Below are 16,356 nucleotides of genomic sequence, written 5' to 3' on the forward strand. Positions count from 1 at the left end.
ATGTTATGCAAGCAGCAAGAAGTACTCGTAATAGTGAGTGTCTCCATATATCCAACCTCTCTGGTATAAACACGTTGTTCATCACCCATCACTATAACTACACCCCTCTCCTCCTGTCCTTCCATGCAAAAAAACTCACCGTAGCTACCTTCCATCTACAATCCCTTGATCTTCTCCTCAAGCGCGCGTTTGATTGCTAAGAACACCAAGAAGTCAGCATTGCATCATTCATAAGACGCCCAAGGTAGCAACAGCACTCACCATTACAGCTATCATTAGCATCTCCAAACAACATCTTAGTGCCCTCCATGTAAAACATAGGATTCGGCACATCGGCATACCCACTCGCCATGCCCCTCTTCATAATCACCACATTCTTGCTCTTCCACGCATGCAGCACAGGCATGCCTGCAATCGGACTGCCGGGCTCCAGCGCAATCGGATTGACCGTGTCGTTTGCGCCAATGACGAGCGTGACGTCGGTGTCGGGGAAGTCGTCGTTGATCTCGTCCATTTCCAGGACGATGTCGTAGGGGACCGAGGCTTCGGCGAGCAAGACGTTGCATTGGCCGGGCATGCGGCCGGCGACGGGGTGGATGGCGAAACGCACGTTGACTCCTTTTGCGCGGAGCATGTTGACAAAGTCGGAGATCGCGTATTGGGCTTTTGCAACGGCCATGCCGTAGCCTACGACCTATGACAGTGTTAGTGTGCGTTTAGTACATGAAATGGAATGCTCAAAACACTTACGATGATGACGTTTTCGGCATTGGCTAGAGCGTCCGCAACTTCATCTGGCGTAGTTTTTGTAATTTCTCCTTCAATCTTGGCCTGGCTCTGCGGTGCCTGCGCTATGCCGCCGAATAGAACGTTCGTCAGGGACCGATTCATGGCTACGCACATGATGTAGGAAAGGATAGAGCCCGATACTCCTATCAGCGCACCAATCGAAGTCAGTAGAGAGTTGTCCAGCATGGCGCCCTCCATAACAAGTGCCCAGCCCGAGTAGGCATTGAGGACTGTGATGACAACCGGCATGTCCGCACCGCCTATAGCTGCTGTAGTGGTATAACCCTTGATGAAACTCAGTACTGCATTACCGCAAAGGCAGGCTGCACCTATCAAAGGTGCTCCAGGTGCATATGCTAGGAAAGCGCCCATTGTGGCCATATTAGCTCCGAGCAGAGTGCCGTTGATGAGGTGGCGACCGGGGAGTACCAAAGGCTTTGTGCTTATTTTGGCAGCTAGCTTCAAAAATGCGACGATACTTCCAGTGAAGGTCACCCCGCCGATAAGAACACCAAGGTATGCGGAGACCATATGGACTGTAGACATCTCGACGTCGGCGTGGCCCAGAACGCTGCCGATACTTGTGAGGACAGCCGCAAGACCAACCACGGAGTGGAGAGCTGCTACAGTCTGCGGGAGCGACGTGGGTGTAATCCTACGTCCGATCATCAGGCCGGCCACGATACCGACAGATGCTACTCCAGCGAACTGAGTAAGGACGTCTGGTGCGAAGCCAACAGCAGCCAAAGAGGCGAGAAAACCAGAGAATACACCGAGTATACCAAGGATGTTACCGCGTCGCGCAGTATGCTGGGACGCAAGACCAGAAAGCGAAGTCATACAAAGTATGCTACTGACCAGGTAGCCAGCTTGAACCAAGCCAGCCATGCCGGTCGAAGCGGCTGCGATGTAGCCACCACCGAAGAGCGCAGCCGGTATCGCGTAAAGCCAAGGATACTCTGGAGGGTCGGTAGGCCGTCTGAACATATCCAACATGCGCTTAGAGATGACGAAACCTCCAGAGACGTTGACAAAGGCAAGCAAGACAGAAAGAGCGCCGAGAGCCTGTGGGATCGTCTCAGGGAAATATCCTCCGCCCATCACGAAGAGACCGCCAACACCAATCATTCCAGATATGGCGTTAGTAACACTCATGAGTGGAGAGTGAAGAGCTGGTGCCACTCCCCAGACGACTCTGTATCCGATTAAACTCGCCAGTGCAAATGTGAAAGCATTTGACATGAAAAGAGGCCCGGTAACCTTTCCTAGAGCAAGGACACCAGTCATACCAGCTGTCACACCAGCAACTTGACGAGCCTGAGATTGCCAGGGAGTGAGTGCAACAACGTTGGCCGCTTGGTCCTCTGGAGAGGGGGCTGGCTTAGCTTGGGCTGGTGGAGGTGCAGGCCGTGGTGCAACTGGAAGAATCTTGCCGTTGTATGTAACAATCGCTCCGCGAGTGACTTCATCTGTAAGGTCAACATCGTAGTATTTCTCACGCTTGTCTTTGGGTACCAATGAGAGCAAGAATTTCGTGACGTTGTTTGAGTAGAGAGTCGATGATTGAGTCGGCAAGCGAGATGGTAGATCAGTGTATCCTAACCAGATTTGTGAGTGCGGTATCAATAAAACTTGTTCATAGCACCTACCAATGACTGTAACACCATTGTACTTGGCCAATTGTCCTGGAACGGTGGCTTCGCAGTTACCACCAGCTTCAGCTGCAAGGTCCACGACGACCGAACCAGGCTTCATGGCACCGAGCATAGCCTTCGTGATGAGTTTTGGCGCAGGTTTACCCGGAATGAGAGCTGTGGTGATGACGATGTCGACTTCTCGACACTGTTCGTGGAAAAGCTTCATTTCAGCTTCGATGAACTCTTTAGACATGACTTTTGCGTAGCCACCAGCGCCAGATCCGTCTTCTTTGATGTCGACTTCGATGAATTCAGCACCAAGAGATTGCACCTGCTCACGCGCTGCTGAGCGAGTGTCGAACCCACGAACGATAGCACCCATCCGACGAGCCTGTAGGTCATGAGCAAGTCAATCCAATCAGAGGAAGGGATACGTACGGTAGCAATGGCACTCAGCCCTGCGACACCGGCTCCGATCACCAAGACTTTACATGGTGGGATCTGCGTGATTGTTAGAACAGGCCATACAGGCTCAAGGGAATCTTGTCTACCTTTCCAGCTGCAGTGACTTGGCCAGTCAGAAAACGGCCGAAGTGATTCGAAGCCTCCAAAACGGCCTTGTATCCAGCAATGTTGGCCATTGAACTAGATAGATCATATCAGCCCCGATATATTAGACTCTTTGTGACACGCATACCTCAATGCATCAAAGACCTGAGCGCGTGAGATACGAGGCACCATGTCCATGGCAAAGCTAGTGGCCTTTCTCGAAGCAATGCGCTCCACAACTGGCCTGTTCTGCATGGGATATAGCATCGAAATAACAGTAGCACCTTCACGCATAGCATCCACTTCACTCTCTTCCCCATCAATGCTGAGTGCTCGAACCTTGAGCAGGATGTCACTTTCAGAGAAGACGTTCCTGCGGTCCACGGTTTTGGCACCCGCCTGTTCATAAGCCTCATCGGTGAACTGGGCCTCAAGACCTGCTCCTCGTTCAATCAAGATGCGCGAGAAGCCCTTTTTGAGCAGAAGTGCCACATTTTGGGGTGTTATGGCTACACGGCGTTCGCCGGGATAGCTCTCCTTTGGGACGCCAATGGTCAAGTTCGAGTAGGGCCCAGCGCTGAAAGGCGGCGTGGTGGGTAACTCCTCTTCGTGCGGATCCGAGGCATGGGTTGCATAGCGCGCAACAGCGGTTACCTGCGAGACATGCGGCTGCAGGTACAGCGGGGGCACGCGGGTCAGGGTCCGCGTAGTTGTAGATGGCTGCTTGGATCGCGAGTGGTATTCGCGCTGAATCACTGGTGTTGACCACCTGGCAAAGGTCGAAGAGGAGAGCTTCAGGCGGACAGAGCGCGGGGAACACCAGGCGACAGCTCTGTAGCCGGCGAGACAGTTACCAGAGGCGCTCATGTTGCTGGCTTGGGGGGAGAGGCGCAAAGGGAGAAGGTGGGCACCCACATCTGCTGGCGATTGTGTTCCAGGCGAGGGCACAGCCAGCAGCTGGAGGGTTCAGGCTATGTGGGCAAACACTAAAAGGTGCCACGGTGTTGCGAGAGATGAGAGGGAGAGAGAGAGAGAGAGAGAGAGAGAGAAAGAGACGGCGATACATAAGGCGGTACCTACCTTTGAGCTTCCTATTTCCTTCGCGTCCTGTTTTGCCGAGTGAACATGACCCCGCCACCCCGCTCCCCCTACCGTAGCTTCCCCGCATGTCCGCGTTCCCCACGTTTCATCCCAGGGTCCAGGGGCTTCATCTTGAGGCTCTCGGGTCTCTAGGATTTAGTTGCAGGGCTTCAATCCTTGAATACTTTTTTTTTCAGCCTCATACACGCTTCTGCTTCTCATCATTTCCTTCCATGTGCTTTGCCAGTGCGCTGAGATTTCAATGCTAGGGATGACTGTGAAGGTAGGTAGGTACCTAGTGATGAACTACCCCAACCGTGCGTGCATAGAGGATGATCACGCGCAGTGGGGCGGCCTATATACGCTACATAGTTGCGGTAGGTGCTAGAGCTGATGGATTGCTTGGACGGCCAAGCCCTTCCTTTCTACCAAACTCGACCAATACGGCACTGACGGTCCGACAGAGCCAAATGACGTGGCGTGACTGTGTTGCATGTTGGACCTGGGTTTGGTTGACACCAGTTGCAATCATCCCTTACGCTCATCATCGAGGGACATTTCTTTACACTCGATATGGCATGAGAAGTATCATTCTTGTAAAAAAACAATCATTCTATTAAGACTATGCTGATACTATAATTACACAAACAGCAGTACCCCATTCTGAAAGGAGTGACTGAAACGAGCTAATATTGCTCGAATAAGGAGAGAGAAAGACATAGAGACATTCAATTCGATCGACAAGTTAACCTATCGATCAGCTAATGCTAACCTCAAGAAAGGGACACTCGAAGACGTGGTCGTGAAAAAATTGCTGATGCAGCGGAAAGATTACTCGTCGCGCTTGGACTTCTTCATGGACCAACCAGCCCAGTTGAAACTGGCGTTGACATCGACATCGTAGGTGAACGACTTCTGGCATCCCCAAGCTGAGCCACTGGAGCTAACATCGAAGTTGGCCTGGGAAGCAGAGAACTTCTTGGTGAAGAGACGGCAGTGGGTACCAAAGCCCTTACCCGACTTCTCCAGATAGGCAGCCTGGAACTGAACGCATCCACCCTTGTTGAAGCCAAACATGGACATGAACGCACCCATCATACCAGACTTCCTGTTGGCTGTGTTCTGGGCCTGTGCGTAGGCAGCACAAAGAGAGGGATCGAAAGGACCCTGGAAAGTCTTGGTGCCCATGCAGTATGGGGCCTGGTTGTGAAGCTTGGTACCGCAGCTCTGGCGGTTGCTGCAGCTGGGAGGCGTAGGGGGAGTGTACTTCTTCTTGTTGTAGCCGTTCGAGCCGACAATGACGACCTGGAAGCTGCCTTGGTTCTGGCCGACGTTGGTGGCAGCGTTCTTGGTGACATCCTGGCCGAAAATGCTGCACTTGAACCTAGCGACGGAATCGGGGCTGCTGCACGAGCACTGGTTTGGGTTCCACTTGGGGTCGCGCTCGATGAAGATGTTGAAGCCTGTGCATGTGCTGGTGGCATCGCAGTACGCAGAGCATGCATTGACATCGTAGCTGGTAAGTTCCTTGTAGGCGAGGTATCCGCTTCCCTCGACAGAACCATCAAGGTTCACGAAAGACCTGTCATATCCAGCAGGTGTCACGGCCGAATTAGCGAGGTCATCGTAGACATGGTTGTCTTTGAAAGCAGCGGCAGTATCAGGCGTAGTGAGAGGAGCATATGCGTTTGGTTGAGCAGCACAGGGATCATCGGGATTGATAAATCCGCAGTAGGTGCCAACCTCGATCTGTGTAGCACAGGCCGGGTCAGCCGTGAAGGCGAAGGTGTTCACCCAGTCGACTGGAACGCAGGATGAAGGGGCGAAGTTGGTCGATGAGGGGTTGGCCGTAGGGGCAGCTGTAACCCCAGCCGCGGGAGCAGAAGTCATGGCTGGCACCCAGCGAGCCTCAATATCGGCATCGGGAGCGGTACTTCTCTTCGCCTGCTTTGCAGTGGCAATACCACCGACTGCTGCTGCAGCGGCGTATTGGGCCTTTGCTTGATCGTATGCGTTGACCTGAGCTAGCCCAAGACCAGCAGGAGGACCTTGGAGGGGGACCGGCAAAGCGTTGAGAAGGGGAAAGTCGATCGCCTGTGGTGCAGGGGATGCAGCAGTGAGAGCGGCAGCGCCGATAATGAGAAAAGAACGCATCTTGAACGATTGTATGTCTAAATTTTCTAAGACGGAGGGGTACAGCATGTATAAAGAAGAATGAGAAGTAGAGAGTGAAGGTGATGATTCTTTGGCCTTGTCCCAAGCTATCTTATATACTGTATCTCATTCATATGCCTCGTGGCTGGAGGGGTGATTTGAGTTCCATACTTCCTGTGGATCCGATCCATCTCTCGCCTGTTTCACTTAGTCCCGTGTCAAAAGGTTGGTACCCTGATCCGATCAGTAGCCTACTGATGTTGGATGGTATGTACGAGCGCGGTCCACAAAATAGTCGCCAAGAACATGTGGAGTGTACCATATGCAGGTACGCTCTCGCGGTCCACAAAACAAGCACCAAGTGATGCGATCTTAGAGTAACACTCCAAGTCTTAGGCCCAGCCTCATCCTAAGTCAAACAGTCGCGTTTTCGATTCACTGGCTCCTTCGTTCGAAGGCCACGCTAGATGTTCTAGCTCAGGCACCACTGTTTATCCTTTCGATAGACGCTCTGCCCCGGTTTGCAGGCCTTTTGCACAAGGATCTTGGTGCAGTAAGGTAGATGGATTGTCTGGAAACACTGAAGTGTGGTCCCAATCAGATACACTATGTGAATCATTGGAGCCTCAGATCTCGTTTAGAGAAAGAGACACATTCAAACACCATGCTACATCATGCATTCTACACTGTGAAACTTCTGTACACAATGTTGAAGCTACTTTCCTGGATATTGAACGTTGTAATGTACGATAGATGTGGCACTGTTGACTCTGATCCGGTATCAAGAATTCTCGGTCACTGTCATAAATCAAAACTTGGCGGGACGACCATCGACGACACATGACAGCGATGGAATGAGATTAGAGCGGACTGTGGCTGGATTTCAAGCTCCGAACCTACCATACTCTAGGTACCGGTAGGGTCCGCACCTAGCTGCTCTGATCAGGGGCATTAGAAACAATGAAGACCGACCACTGTATCATTCTCCAGGAAGTCTCCAGCAATGGTACCACACAAAGTACGCAGGAAGAATTGGTAACATTGAGGTATCGTCTCCCTTGACGTTGTATGTTGGTGTTGCCAATGTAAGCACGTGATAAAGTGTATTGACCGGGTGCCTACCATACCTCCCATCCTGACTATACCATCAGGGATCATAGGTGACAGCGTGTACTAACACGTATTAATGACTTGTCAATTGAATTACAGCTGTCTTTGATGAAGCTATCATGTAGAAAGCCTCCACGCACAGAAGCCATGGTTGGAAGATCGGAAAGGCGGTTGAAGGATGGGACGGACCAGTCCACGGCTCGCCTCGGTCGATCGCCCCTTGGCAAGAAAGTTTACCTTGGACACTTCAGCCTCATCGCCCATACTCCACCACTGCCACAACCGAACGTCTGTGCAGAACACCACGCATCTATGTCCTAAGTATATCTCCGTTTATTGGATTAGTTCAAGCTCTTAGGGATGTACTTTGTTGCGCTTCTGGAGCGTGCACAAAGACTCCCACCTACCTACAACGAAATGGTCTTTTCGACCCCTTTACAGTGCGCAAGGCTAAGTTGACTTAGCTCCAGATCTAACAGCTGTGTTGGTATTCTGGTTCCGCCTGGTCCGTTCTTGGAGTGGATAGTACTGTTTACTAACAAAGCGTACCAATTTTGCGCAAGGCTGTCACCTTTCTAATTTGCATTGGCTAGAATGTAGCATAGCTGTTTGCTATCGAGAGGAGCCTGGGAGCGCCCCTTTCAGGCCCACACTCTATGAATAAGTGAAGTATCTCTTTGCAAGGCCGCTGAATCGTAACTCGCGGAAGTTGCTGGATATTCGACTTCGAGGCTGATTTAGTTATTGCGGCTGAATCAGACTTGCAATGGGCCGGAGCATGCGTACAGGCTTCATCTACACCTGACCAGAAATTGCTGGAGACTTAAACGGCTTTGTCAGTAAGAGTAATTTTAAACAGAGGAATCATGGATAACGTGCCTCCTAGGTTCTTACACAAAGTACCTGACCTCTCGCTTGCGTTATTACTCGTCATTACCAAAACTATCTTCCGGAGATCCACAGTCACAATGTTTCCCTTGGCTAACTCACACAGGTTCCACTCTCCAACAGACAGTTTTCCGACTTGAACTCAGAGGGAACAGTCTCACATGCTATTCTACATTGATTCATTCTACCTAACAAGCATGCCAGCGTCGGTATCCCCGAGCAATACCAATCGCCAAACAAACTAAGCCCACAAAACTTCGAGTAGATACTGTCAGCCATCTCGCAACCTCACAACCAAACCCCTCTTTCCTGCACACCCAAATATCCCCCCCCCCCAATTCATACATACAACAAAGCCTCCTACCGTTCCCACCTCCCCTCTGAACTCGGCGTCCCCATGCCGACCCCAATCTCCCCACTCCCTCCACCCGCACCCGGCTCGCACTTCTTCCACGCCACATGCAACTGCTGGGTAAACGCAACCGTGGCATCATCATTTGACATTTCGCCAGCCTGGCTCGCCGCCTTGCTGGTCAGCGAGATGCGATTGTTAATGTTAAGGATGCCGGTAGTGCCACAGGGTGACCAGATGGTGGCCGTGGTTTCGACAGTGTCTTGCTTGGTGTAGACTTGGCCAAGGGCAAGGGCAGGGGAGCCGACGGCTGTCATGCGGGTTGTTTGCTATGTGTGGATTAGTTGTGTGTGTGTACTGGGGTGGTACTCTGGTACTCACAGTCTTCCCCGCATCCTGCGAGAAATAATACGTTGTAATAAACGTCCCTGTAACCCCCTCATCCAGCCGCGCAAACCCATGATACGTCGCATCTACAACAGCATATTGGAACCCCCCGGGGTACTTGAGGTTCAAGTGAATCTGGCAATTTTTACTGCGATCCGCAGGTACGGTGCCCGGCCCGATGTACGTCTGGAATTGGTCGAAGCCATAGGTAATCACCTGTCAAATTTCTTTTGGTGAGCTGGGAAGTTTCAAACGGGAGTCTTGTTTGAAATCCTCGAAGAAACAGCGAGTTTTAAGAGGACATGTGACTTATACAACTCGTCATAGTATGGAGATATATGAGAGGAATGAGAGAAGAAGGATGTGGAGGAAACGCACAGTTTTATCAGGCGAGCTGCTAGTGGAGACTGAGCCCTGAGGACATCCGTTACCAGAGTACGAAGTATCGAGAATAGTAATCTGGCTTGGGTCTGGCGCAGAGCCGCTTTGAGAATAGGCAGCTACGAGAGCTGGAAGAACGAGGGTGGCGATTTTACAATGCATGATGGGACTTTGCGTAGGGATGGTAGGTGGCAGTGGTGAAGAGAAGTGAATTGAAGAAAGGGGAAAGATCGTCTTTGCCATATTTATACCATGCGTATAGAATCGTTCTATAGTTTTTTGTCGTTACACATCCTTCGTCTACTCGATAGCACATGGCCGCTCCGTTGAGCATCTACACGCCAAGCAACACAGCCGCCGTCTTCAATTTAATATCGTGACTGTTGTCCAATACACATATCGCTGGTCTGGAACGGATTACCTTATTCCGAATCCAGGAAATGTATATATGAGGCTCGACTAGAGTCATTAGGGTTGTGGTCGCTTAGTCGGGCGGCCAGGTAGTAAGCTGTGATAGAGTGATTGTTGTGGCACGCGTGACTTCGGGTATACCGGTAGGGTATGTAGATACGAAATCGTAAACAAGTATCAATAAAGATTTGATCTATCGACATAGTAGAAATATGTTACTGTTCCTCATGTTGGTAGTTTCACGACAGACGCTCAGTGCCATGATATAGCGAGTTTCAGGGGCTGAAAACAGCGGTCACGGATACGAATGCCTTCGAATGTATAGTAGTTCAAACAAGTCTTTCTTTTCAGGCAGGAAGAGAGACGTTTTCGACTTGTACCGTACGGTACCATCAACAAACATACCACACAAGCCAAACATACAAACAACCCGTCCAACAACCACGGATAATAACAACAGCCTCAGTCTCACTAAACTCAATGCAGGTCCTAGACCCAACAACAGCCATTGAGAAGGAAAATCCCGAAATCCAGGATGGCTGGGCTTCCAGACCACGTTCTCGACCTTTAGCCGGCCCGCTGGATATCAACAACATGCCCAGACCGGAAGAGCGTGTATAAATAGATGTAAACTATCCTACTTATGCGGCATGCCTAAAGTCACACTTTCTGCACTTTTCAACCCACATCATGGCATATGAAAATACATTAATACTTTCTCGTATTCGCCTTCATCTTGCCTGGCTCGGCAGCACAAGGGAAATGTGGCCGGGTAATTTCGACTCGAGTGGACCGCTGTATGATCATGTGGTTAGAGAGCTGGGATGATTGGACAAGTCTACAAGAGGCTGCTTCCACGTGTGCGTGCTGCTTGGAAGAAGAGCAAGAACGAGTCTACATCTCATGTCTTCTGTCTGCGACACTTGGTCTCGACAAAGCTCGTCTCGACAAAGCCTGGCGTCACGGGAAATCAGGTCTGGGAGCTCATATGCCACAAAACGCCTCGCGACCAGAGTAGTCTGTCTTTGTTCAATGTTGCCATGTTTCTTATTCTCGAAATGCAGATACCATGTTACATGCTCTAAGATATCCAAAAGACTAACAATAACATGAGCCACAAGAACATTGGGCTGCCCACAGGGAAAAGACAAAATAGACCGTGTATCCCTTGCGCCGGGCCTGCAGATCCATGCAAGCCCATGTGTTACCCAACCACCCACGTACAACGTTCCCTCACCACGCCCATACCATTCCATCTGCCTCGTGGGGCGTATGCGCCAATTCAATAGTGAGTAAAACAGTTATCGTACAAAGATCGCCACCTCCAAAACATGAGCAAGAAAACGATTATTCGCGCGATCTACGCCGCTCAGAGATGGAGTGCAGGACCTCGAGCCAGCCACCATCATCTACATCGTCAAAATCGTCGGCCCCTATGGTTTTGAAAAAAAAAGAGAATCAGGAATTGGGGGTGAAATCAATAAGTGGCCACCATGTACTTACCATTGTATGTGGCCGTGTTGGTTGTTTGCCCGCCATTGACAACGATTGGGTTGCTATCAATGACATGCACCGCTGAGCCATTGCCTGCTGAGGATACTGGTGGCTCTGAGGAAGAGTTGCGGATGCGGATGAGGGTGATGCGTATCCGGTAGGTGCCGGCTTGGCGGATGATGAGTTCTGGAAAGCGCATATAACCCACGCCATAGGGATCGGCCATGTCCATGGAAGCTATCGATCCATCGGCTTCGTCGTCAGCAAAGGGGTGGATCGAGTCGAAGCGTCTACCAACGAGAATGGTGTTGAGGACGGATGGGTCTGTCGGCACTGCAGAGTTGGGGCCTGGGACTAGTGTGGCGACGGCGACCAGGTTTGTCGAATCGGCAACCGCGTCGTCGGGGTCTGCATTGGTCGTTCTTAACCGCACTACTATGGCTCCGGGGATCGTTTGGCCGACTCGAGCTGTTCGGGGGGGTTGGACGACGATGTCCATTGCGTAGCGAATATCTTCTGGCGATATGGAATGACGGCCCGACCTCGACAGTCCTGAAGAGCGAGAGTTTCCAGAGTGATGGCGCGATCGAACAGATGTGCTTCCTAGCGCCCTAGGTCTTGCAACGTCAGCCATTGAAGATGTGGCGTCGGCGAGCTGTTGGGGTGTCTCTCCGTTGAGTAACTCTGCAATGCGAGCGGATCTTCTGAGTGACGCGTGGCTGCGGCTATTCTGCAAGGCGGATTGGCGGGATGTGGACCTGGTCCTGGAAGCTGAAGATGGATTTGAATCGTCTCTCCTGATGGGCGTTCCGCGGCCTGGATTTGTATCTCTACTTCGTCCACGTCGTGGGCCCCTTCGCATCTGTAGAAGGCTGTCCCTATTTTTCTTTAGCACGTGTTTCAAAGTTATGTGATTGCTGCTCTGAGCGCAGTCGTAATGTCGGATGGGCGGATAAGGATGCAGGGGATGACGAAAGAGACAGTAGAGAATTACGCATGCGGAGATGAACACAAGGAAAAGCGTGCCAATACACCGACGCCGTACATATGAGGCCACAACGAGTGGTGCAGTTTGCAAAGCGAGGGTAGATGGCTATACAAAGAAAATAGTAAATGAGATGAGGCCACGAGTCAGAAGGGGTCATTGCAGCCCGTTCCTGGCATGCATGCTCTCGCCGTTCAACCAGACAACCACGGTCTTGATTCTGGGACGCTTGGAGTCCAGAGTGGAGGAGGCCCTCTAATCTCTGTCATCGTTTTGAAGTGCAGAGTAGTGCAGAGCAGAGCAGAGCAGAGCAGAGCAGAGCAGTGCAGTGCAAAACAAAACAGAGCACGAGATTTGTGGTCAAGTAAAGCAGGCCATAGGCGTGGAAGAGGTATCCATGAAGGGATGATACATGGTGAGATGGTGGTGGAAGTGCAAAAGGTTCCTGGTTCGGCCCCATAATATCCCGTTAGCGCGAGGACGGCATCCGGAGGGCGCTGATTGGCCCATTCCAGACGGCCCTCGGCTAGAACGAACGTGCACGGTCCAGGGCGTATTTCTACTGCACAGTGACGTACTGTGCCAGGGCTGATGTGTATACAGACAGGGAGATGGATGATGACAACAAAAAGGGAAAAGAAGGCTGACATGGTACAGACAGAGTGGACGGCCAAAAGAAGAAGAAAAGGGAATTGACCGAACGGAGGGATGGGATGAAGGAACGAACGAACAAGTGAATGGACGAAAGACATGATGCAACTGGGTACAACAGAAAGCAGGGCATGGTATGCACAGCTCCATGTCCTTGAATAGCGCCGCCGTAAAGGTGCGTGACAGCAAACCTGGCGCGCCATGTGGAGAGCAAGGATGGTGAATTGGGGAGGCCGAGGCAAGGAATGTGATGCGTAGCGAAATGAACGCTGCTTACCTTCTGCCTTGTCACTCCCCACCGGCTACTTGGAACGACGACTAGGTAAGTTATGTGGAAGTGCAGCTGCTCTTCTTTGCTTCTTCTCCACAATTTCGGCTTTGTGCCCGAGTCGTGACACAAGATGCTGCAGTCACTCTTCACACAGTCGACGTTGTGTTCGATAGGGCTGTGTAATGGGCGGCGGTTGGGAGGGTTGCTTGGACAGGAAGGTTGTCTTGGTTCCAATGGCAAGTCGGTATTCCTGTGCTGCTATTGCGCAGGGAGGCGTTTCCTCGAAAGGGCTTCTGTAACCTCCTTTGCTATATTAGCCATGCTCTGGCTGCCCGCCGACGACCTCCTGGTTGATGAAGAGGACTAGTCTGCCCAACCATGGATTCCACCAATATGGCATTGGCTCGACGGCTTACGATGGAGTATCCTCCTTTGCGGGCCATGGTCCAATGGTTCATGTGCCCCTCTCACAGAGCTGGGGCGCTCCCGAACGTACCTTTGCGGCTGGACGTGTTGCTGCAGGATGCTACCTTATGCACGCAAGCGAAATCAAGATCACTACCGTACCAGAGAAGCGGATTCTTCGCAATGTCGTGGACCGTTGAAGAGAGGGGCAGGAATAGAGAGTGAGAGAGTGAGAAGCTATGTACGAGCTGCGAAAGGAATCATGAGCCAATGCTTGACATAATCGAATAACCAACGAGTGAGCCGGTGAGTAGGCCGTCTTATACCTTCTTCTACCATGTACTGTGTAGACGTCGGTGGGTGTGGCAGACATGGAGCGAGTCTTGCCTGTCCTGGAGGGCTCTGCAGCTTCCTTCACGGCTGGCCGCTTTCCGCCATTGGTCTCGACAGCATCTTCCGCTTTCTGATAGCGCGCGTGTGTGCAGCACTCTCTTTGAGCCCGCCAGGTGAATCACAGACGGCGCCAGAGCCAACAAGATTCAAAGCCCTGGCCGGGTGTCAACATGTTAGCCGTCGCTCTACCGCAGCCGCCGACGACAAGACGGCTGGCAGTGAGCGTCGTCGGCTTAGCTTCACCCACATCTCGTCCTCCTTAGCGCCAGATCCGGTGCAGCCAGCCTCCACGATTGCCGATCCGAGCGCTCGACCACGTCTCCATCGCTATGGGACCGCTGCATGGCCTGCAACTCTCTCGGAAATGCCACCAATAACTAAAGCCAGCCCATGGCCGCCCACTCGGAGGCATCGTGTGCAACCCCATGGGCCATGCTTCTGCGCGTCCCAGCTGCCATTGGCTCCCGAAAAAGCAAAGAGTCGCTTACCGTACCGTACCGGTACTCAAAGGATCGGAAAAAGCCATCTGGAACCCACTGCCTCATCTACACTTGTCTGTGCAGCTTTTCCATCCTTCATTCACCGGCTGCCCCTGTTCAATCTCGAGGACTGCTCATGCCTTGCCCCTACCCGCAATGGTCGACAGACAGCACCGACCTTCTCCGCAACCCTGGTAACTGCAAGAACTGAACATTCTGGCATACCGACCCTAGCTCGCTGGCGGCTACCTGCAGTTCGACACGACCTGTTGCCATTGCTGTATACTCTACAGAAATGAGACGTAATCGGTGCCCCCAAATGTCAACCGTCAGCCAGCATCGTCGGGACGTGAAACGCTCCGGCGTCATGCTGTGTGTCTTTTTTCTACGGCTTCTTTCCCCCGGACGTTGCTACGTGCATCTATCATTGGAACAAGGGAGCGCGTTCAAGAAACCCTGCCATATGGCTTGCCCTGGTTGGAATCAGTGGCGGTCCACCTCTGTGCGTCACGACACTATCGAAAAGATATTATTCAAGGCAACGATTCAGAAAACCGATGCGAAGCATGCCAGTTGCCTGTCTCGAAGCCATGTGTTGCAAGTTGCTCACAAGCTCAGCCATCAAAGCATACCGACCATCGTCCTTTGGCCTTGTCCCGCTCCAGCTGCCGAATCTGTACTCTTGACAGGCGTGGTCCAGAGTGCATGCATGGGTATCCCTGATGCATCGGGACTCGACTACAGCCACAAAGTGAGATGTCGCATCTTCGTTGATTTCTGGGATCGTCTACCATGCTTTTTTTAGGGGAAGCGGATCTAATAGCCGGCATGTCTACCGGGCTACTGGTCACCACTTACCTGTGGCCTTTTTGTCGATTCGATCGTGAGTGCAGGATGTCGCCGAGATGACATTCATGTCCCGCTTTTCACCTCCCATTTCAGTGACATGCAGACATACCGCTTCTTCCACGTTCTAGTTTTGACCATGTTAATGCTGTTCAGACCCTCGTCTCTGAACAGTCTGTATAGGCATGCGTGACCCCAGCGGCCTCAGTGATGGTAGTACTGTAGGTACACATGAAGTCACTGGCTATATACTGTGGCATTTTGAATAGCGTCAAAATTTGACCAAGTCCGAGCTAACATGGTACGAATTCAATTGGCAATTTTCTTCACAATGGCCAAATTCAAAACGGCACAGATGACTGATACCTGGACTTGAACTGGTCTACGCTCATCGCGCAGGGCTTATCCAGCTCGAGTCCTATCGTATGCGAATGCGGTTTACTGTCAGTCACGATCAGCCATGCTCCTTTCGCCATTTGTCTCATGTGAACGCCTGACGATCGCCATGTCCTGCGTCCATTCTAGATCTGGACACTTCAGCTTTCTCTTGAACCATATCACTGGGCGCATCTCTGTGTTGCACTACGCCCAGCTTTGGTTCCTGCATGCGCAAATGTCTTGAAACGTCGCAGGGTGCGGAAATTGGGGACTGTACAACGTTGCCCAAACTAAACTTTCTGGTGCAACGAGCTTCTTTGCCAACCCGGTCCCATGGTTACGGCTTCGAGGCGTACTGCATGGAGATACAAACGCTGACATTGGTTGCAATCCACTAGCTTGGATCGATGCGTGGTCGTCAGAAAGTAATGATGAGTTGTGCTGGATTTACGCCATTTCTTCAGTCTCCCTGGCGGGATGGCCCCTACGGCTACTCAATCTTGAATCGATTAGGTGAGTGCTTATGAGACGATGATTCACCAGCCTCACTATACATACATAACTCAAATACCTCGAGTCCTACAAACGCCTCATCCAAGTGTTCGCAGGCTAGAATCACCATTCAGGACTGAGCTCGCCTCACTCTTTGGTCACCACACAGTCTCACCCTTTTCACTCAAAGCAGTGTCCCGCATTTGAAGACGTATCGACCGCGT

At 51.7% G+C, this 16,356-nt stretch overlaps 8 protein-coding genes across 8 annotated transcripts; 3 read left to right on the forward strand and 5 right to left on the reverse strand.

The window, feature by feature from the left end:
• Positions 1-155: 155 nt before the first annotated feature.
• Positions 156-4,290, reverse strand: IAQ61_006956 (uncharacterized protein; the record flags this gene model as incomplete). Its single annotated transcript, XM_066097370.1, has 9 exons — positions 156-196; positions 262-694; positions 751-2,387; positions 2,439-2,817; positions 2,865-2,927; positions 2,978-3,071; positions 3,124-3,932; positions 4,056-4,202; positions 4,261-4,290. 9 exons carry the CDS (start codon positions 4,288-4,290, stop codon positions 156-158), a joined length of 3,633 nt encoding a protein of 1,210 aa, XP_065952847.1.
• A 596-nt stretch (positions 4,291-4,886) lies between these two features.
• IAQ61_006957 (uncharacterized protein) lies at positions 4,887-6,209 on the reverse strand (the record flags this gene model as incomplete). The annotated part of the gene is made up of 1 exon (XM_003845802.1): positions 4,887-6,209. One exon carries the CDS (start codon positions 6,207-6,209, stop codon positions 4,887-4,889), a length of 1,323 nt encoding a protein of 440 aa, XP_003845850.1.
• Positions 6,210-6,515: 306 nt separating this feature from the next.
• On the forward strand, positions 6,516-6,962 carry IAQ61_006958 (uncharacterized protein; the record flags this gene model as incomplete). The annotated part of the gene is made up of 2 exons (XM_066097371.1): positions 6,516-6,524; positions 6,606-6,962. 2 exons carry the CDS (start codon positions 6,516-6,518, stop codon positions 6,960-6,962), a joined length of 366 nt encoding a protein of 121 aa, XP_065952848.1.
• A 394-nt stretch (positions 6,963-7,356) lies between these two features.
• Positions 7,357-7,819, reverse strand: IAQ61_006959 (uncharacterized protein; the record flags this gene model as incomplete). Its single annotated transcript, XM_003845803.2, has 3 exons — positions 7,357-7,382; positions 7,460-7,629; positions 7,731-7,819. Coding segments are annotated over 3 exons (285 nt in total), but the record flags the coding sequence as incomplete, so codon positions are not given.
• A 748-nt stretch (positions 7,820-8,567) lies between these two features.
• Positions 8,568-9,489, reverse strand: IAQ61_006960 (uncharacterized protein; the record flags this gene model as incomplete). The annotated part of the gene is made up of 3 exons (XM_003845804.1): positions 8,568-8,888; positions 8,941-9,162; positions 9,325-9,489. The coding sequence occupies 3 exons, from the start codon at positions 9,487-9,489 to the stop codon at positions 8,568-8,570; spliced, it is 708 nt and encodes a 235-aa protein (XP_003845852.1).
• A 1,073-nt stretch (positions 9,490-10,562) lies between these two features.
• On the forward strand, positions 10,563-10,823 carry IAQ61_006961 (uncharacterized protein; the record flags this gene model as incomplete). The annotated part of the gene is made up of 1 exon (XM_066097372.1): positions 10,563-10,823. The coding sequence occupies one exon, from the start codon at positions 10,563-10,565 to the stop codon at positions 10,821-10,823; it is 261 nt and encodes an 86-aa protein (XP_065952849.1).
• A 262-nt stretch (positions 10,824-11,085) lies between these two features.
• Positions 11,086-12,094, reverse strand: IAQ61_006962 (uncharacterized protein; the record flags this gene model as incomplete). The annotated part of the gene is made up of 2 exons (XM_003845805.2): positions 11,086-11,171; positions 11,242-12,094. The coding sequence occupies 2 exons, from the start codon at positions 12,092-12,094 to the stop codon at positions 11,086-11,088; spliced, it is 939 nt and encodes a 312-aa protein (XP_003845853.2).
• A 1,362-nt stretch (positions 12,095-13,456) lies between these two features.
• IAQ61_006963 (uncharacterized protein) lies at positions 13,457-15,221 on the forward strand (the record flags this gene model as incomplete). The annotated part of the gene is made up of 3 exons (XM_003845807.2): positions 13,457-13,739; positions 13,895-14,575; positions 14,710-15,221. Coding segments are annotated over 3 exons (1,476 nt in total), but the record flags the coding sequence as incomplete, so codon positions are not given.
• Positions 15,222-16,356: the final 1,135 nt, after the last annotated feature.

Source organism: Plenodomus lingam, assembly GCF_022343315.1.
Source record: "Plenodomus lingam strain CAN1 chromosome Unknown contig_26, whole genome shotgun sequence".
NCBI classification, from domain to species: Eukaryota; Fungi; Ascomycota; class Dothideomycetes; order Pleosporales; family Leptosphaeriaceae; genus Plenodomus; species Plenodomus lingam.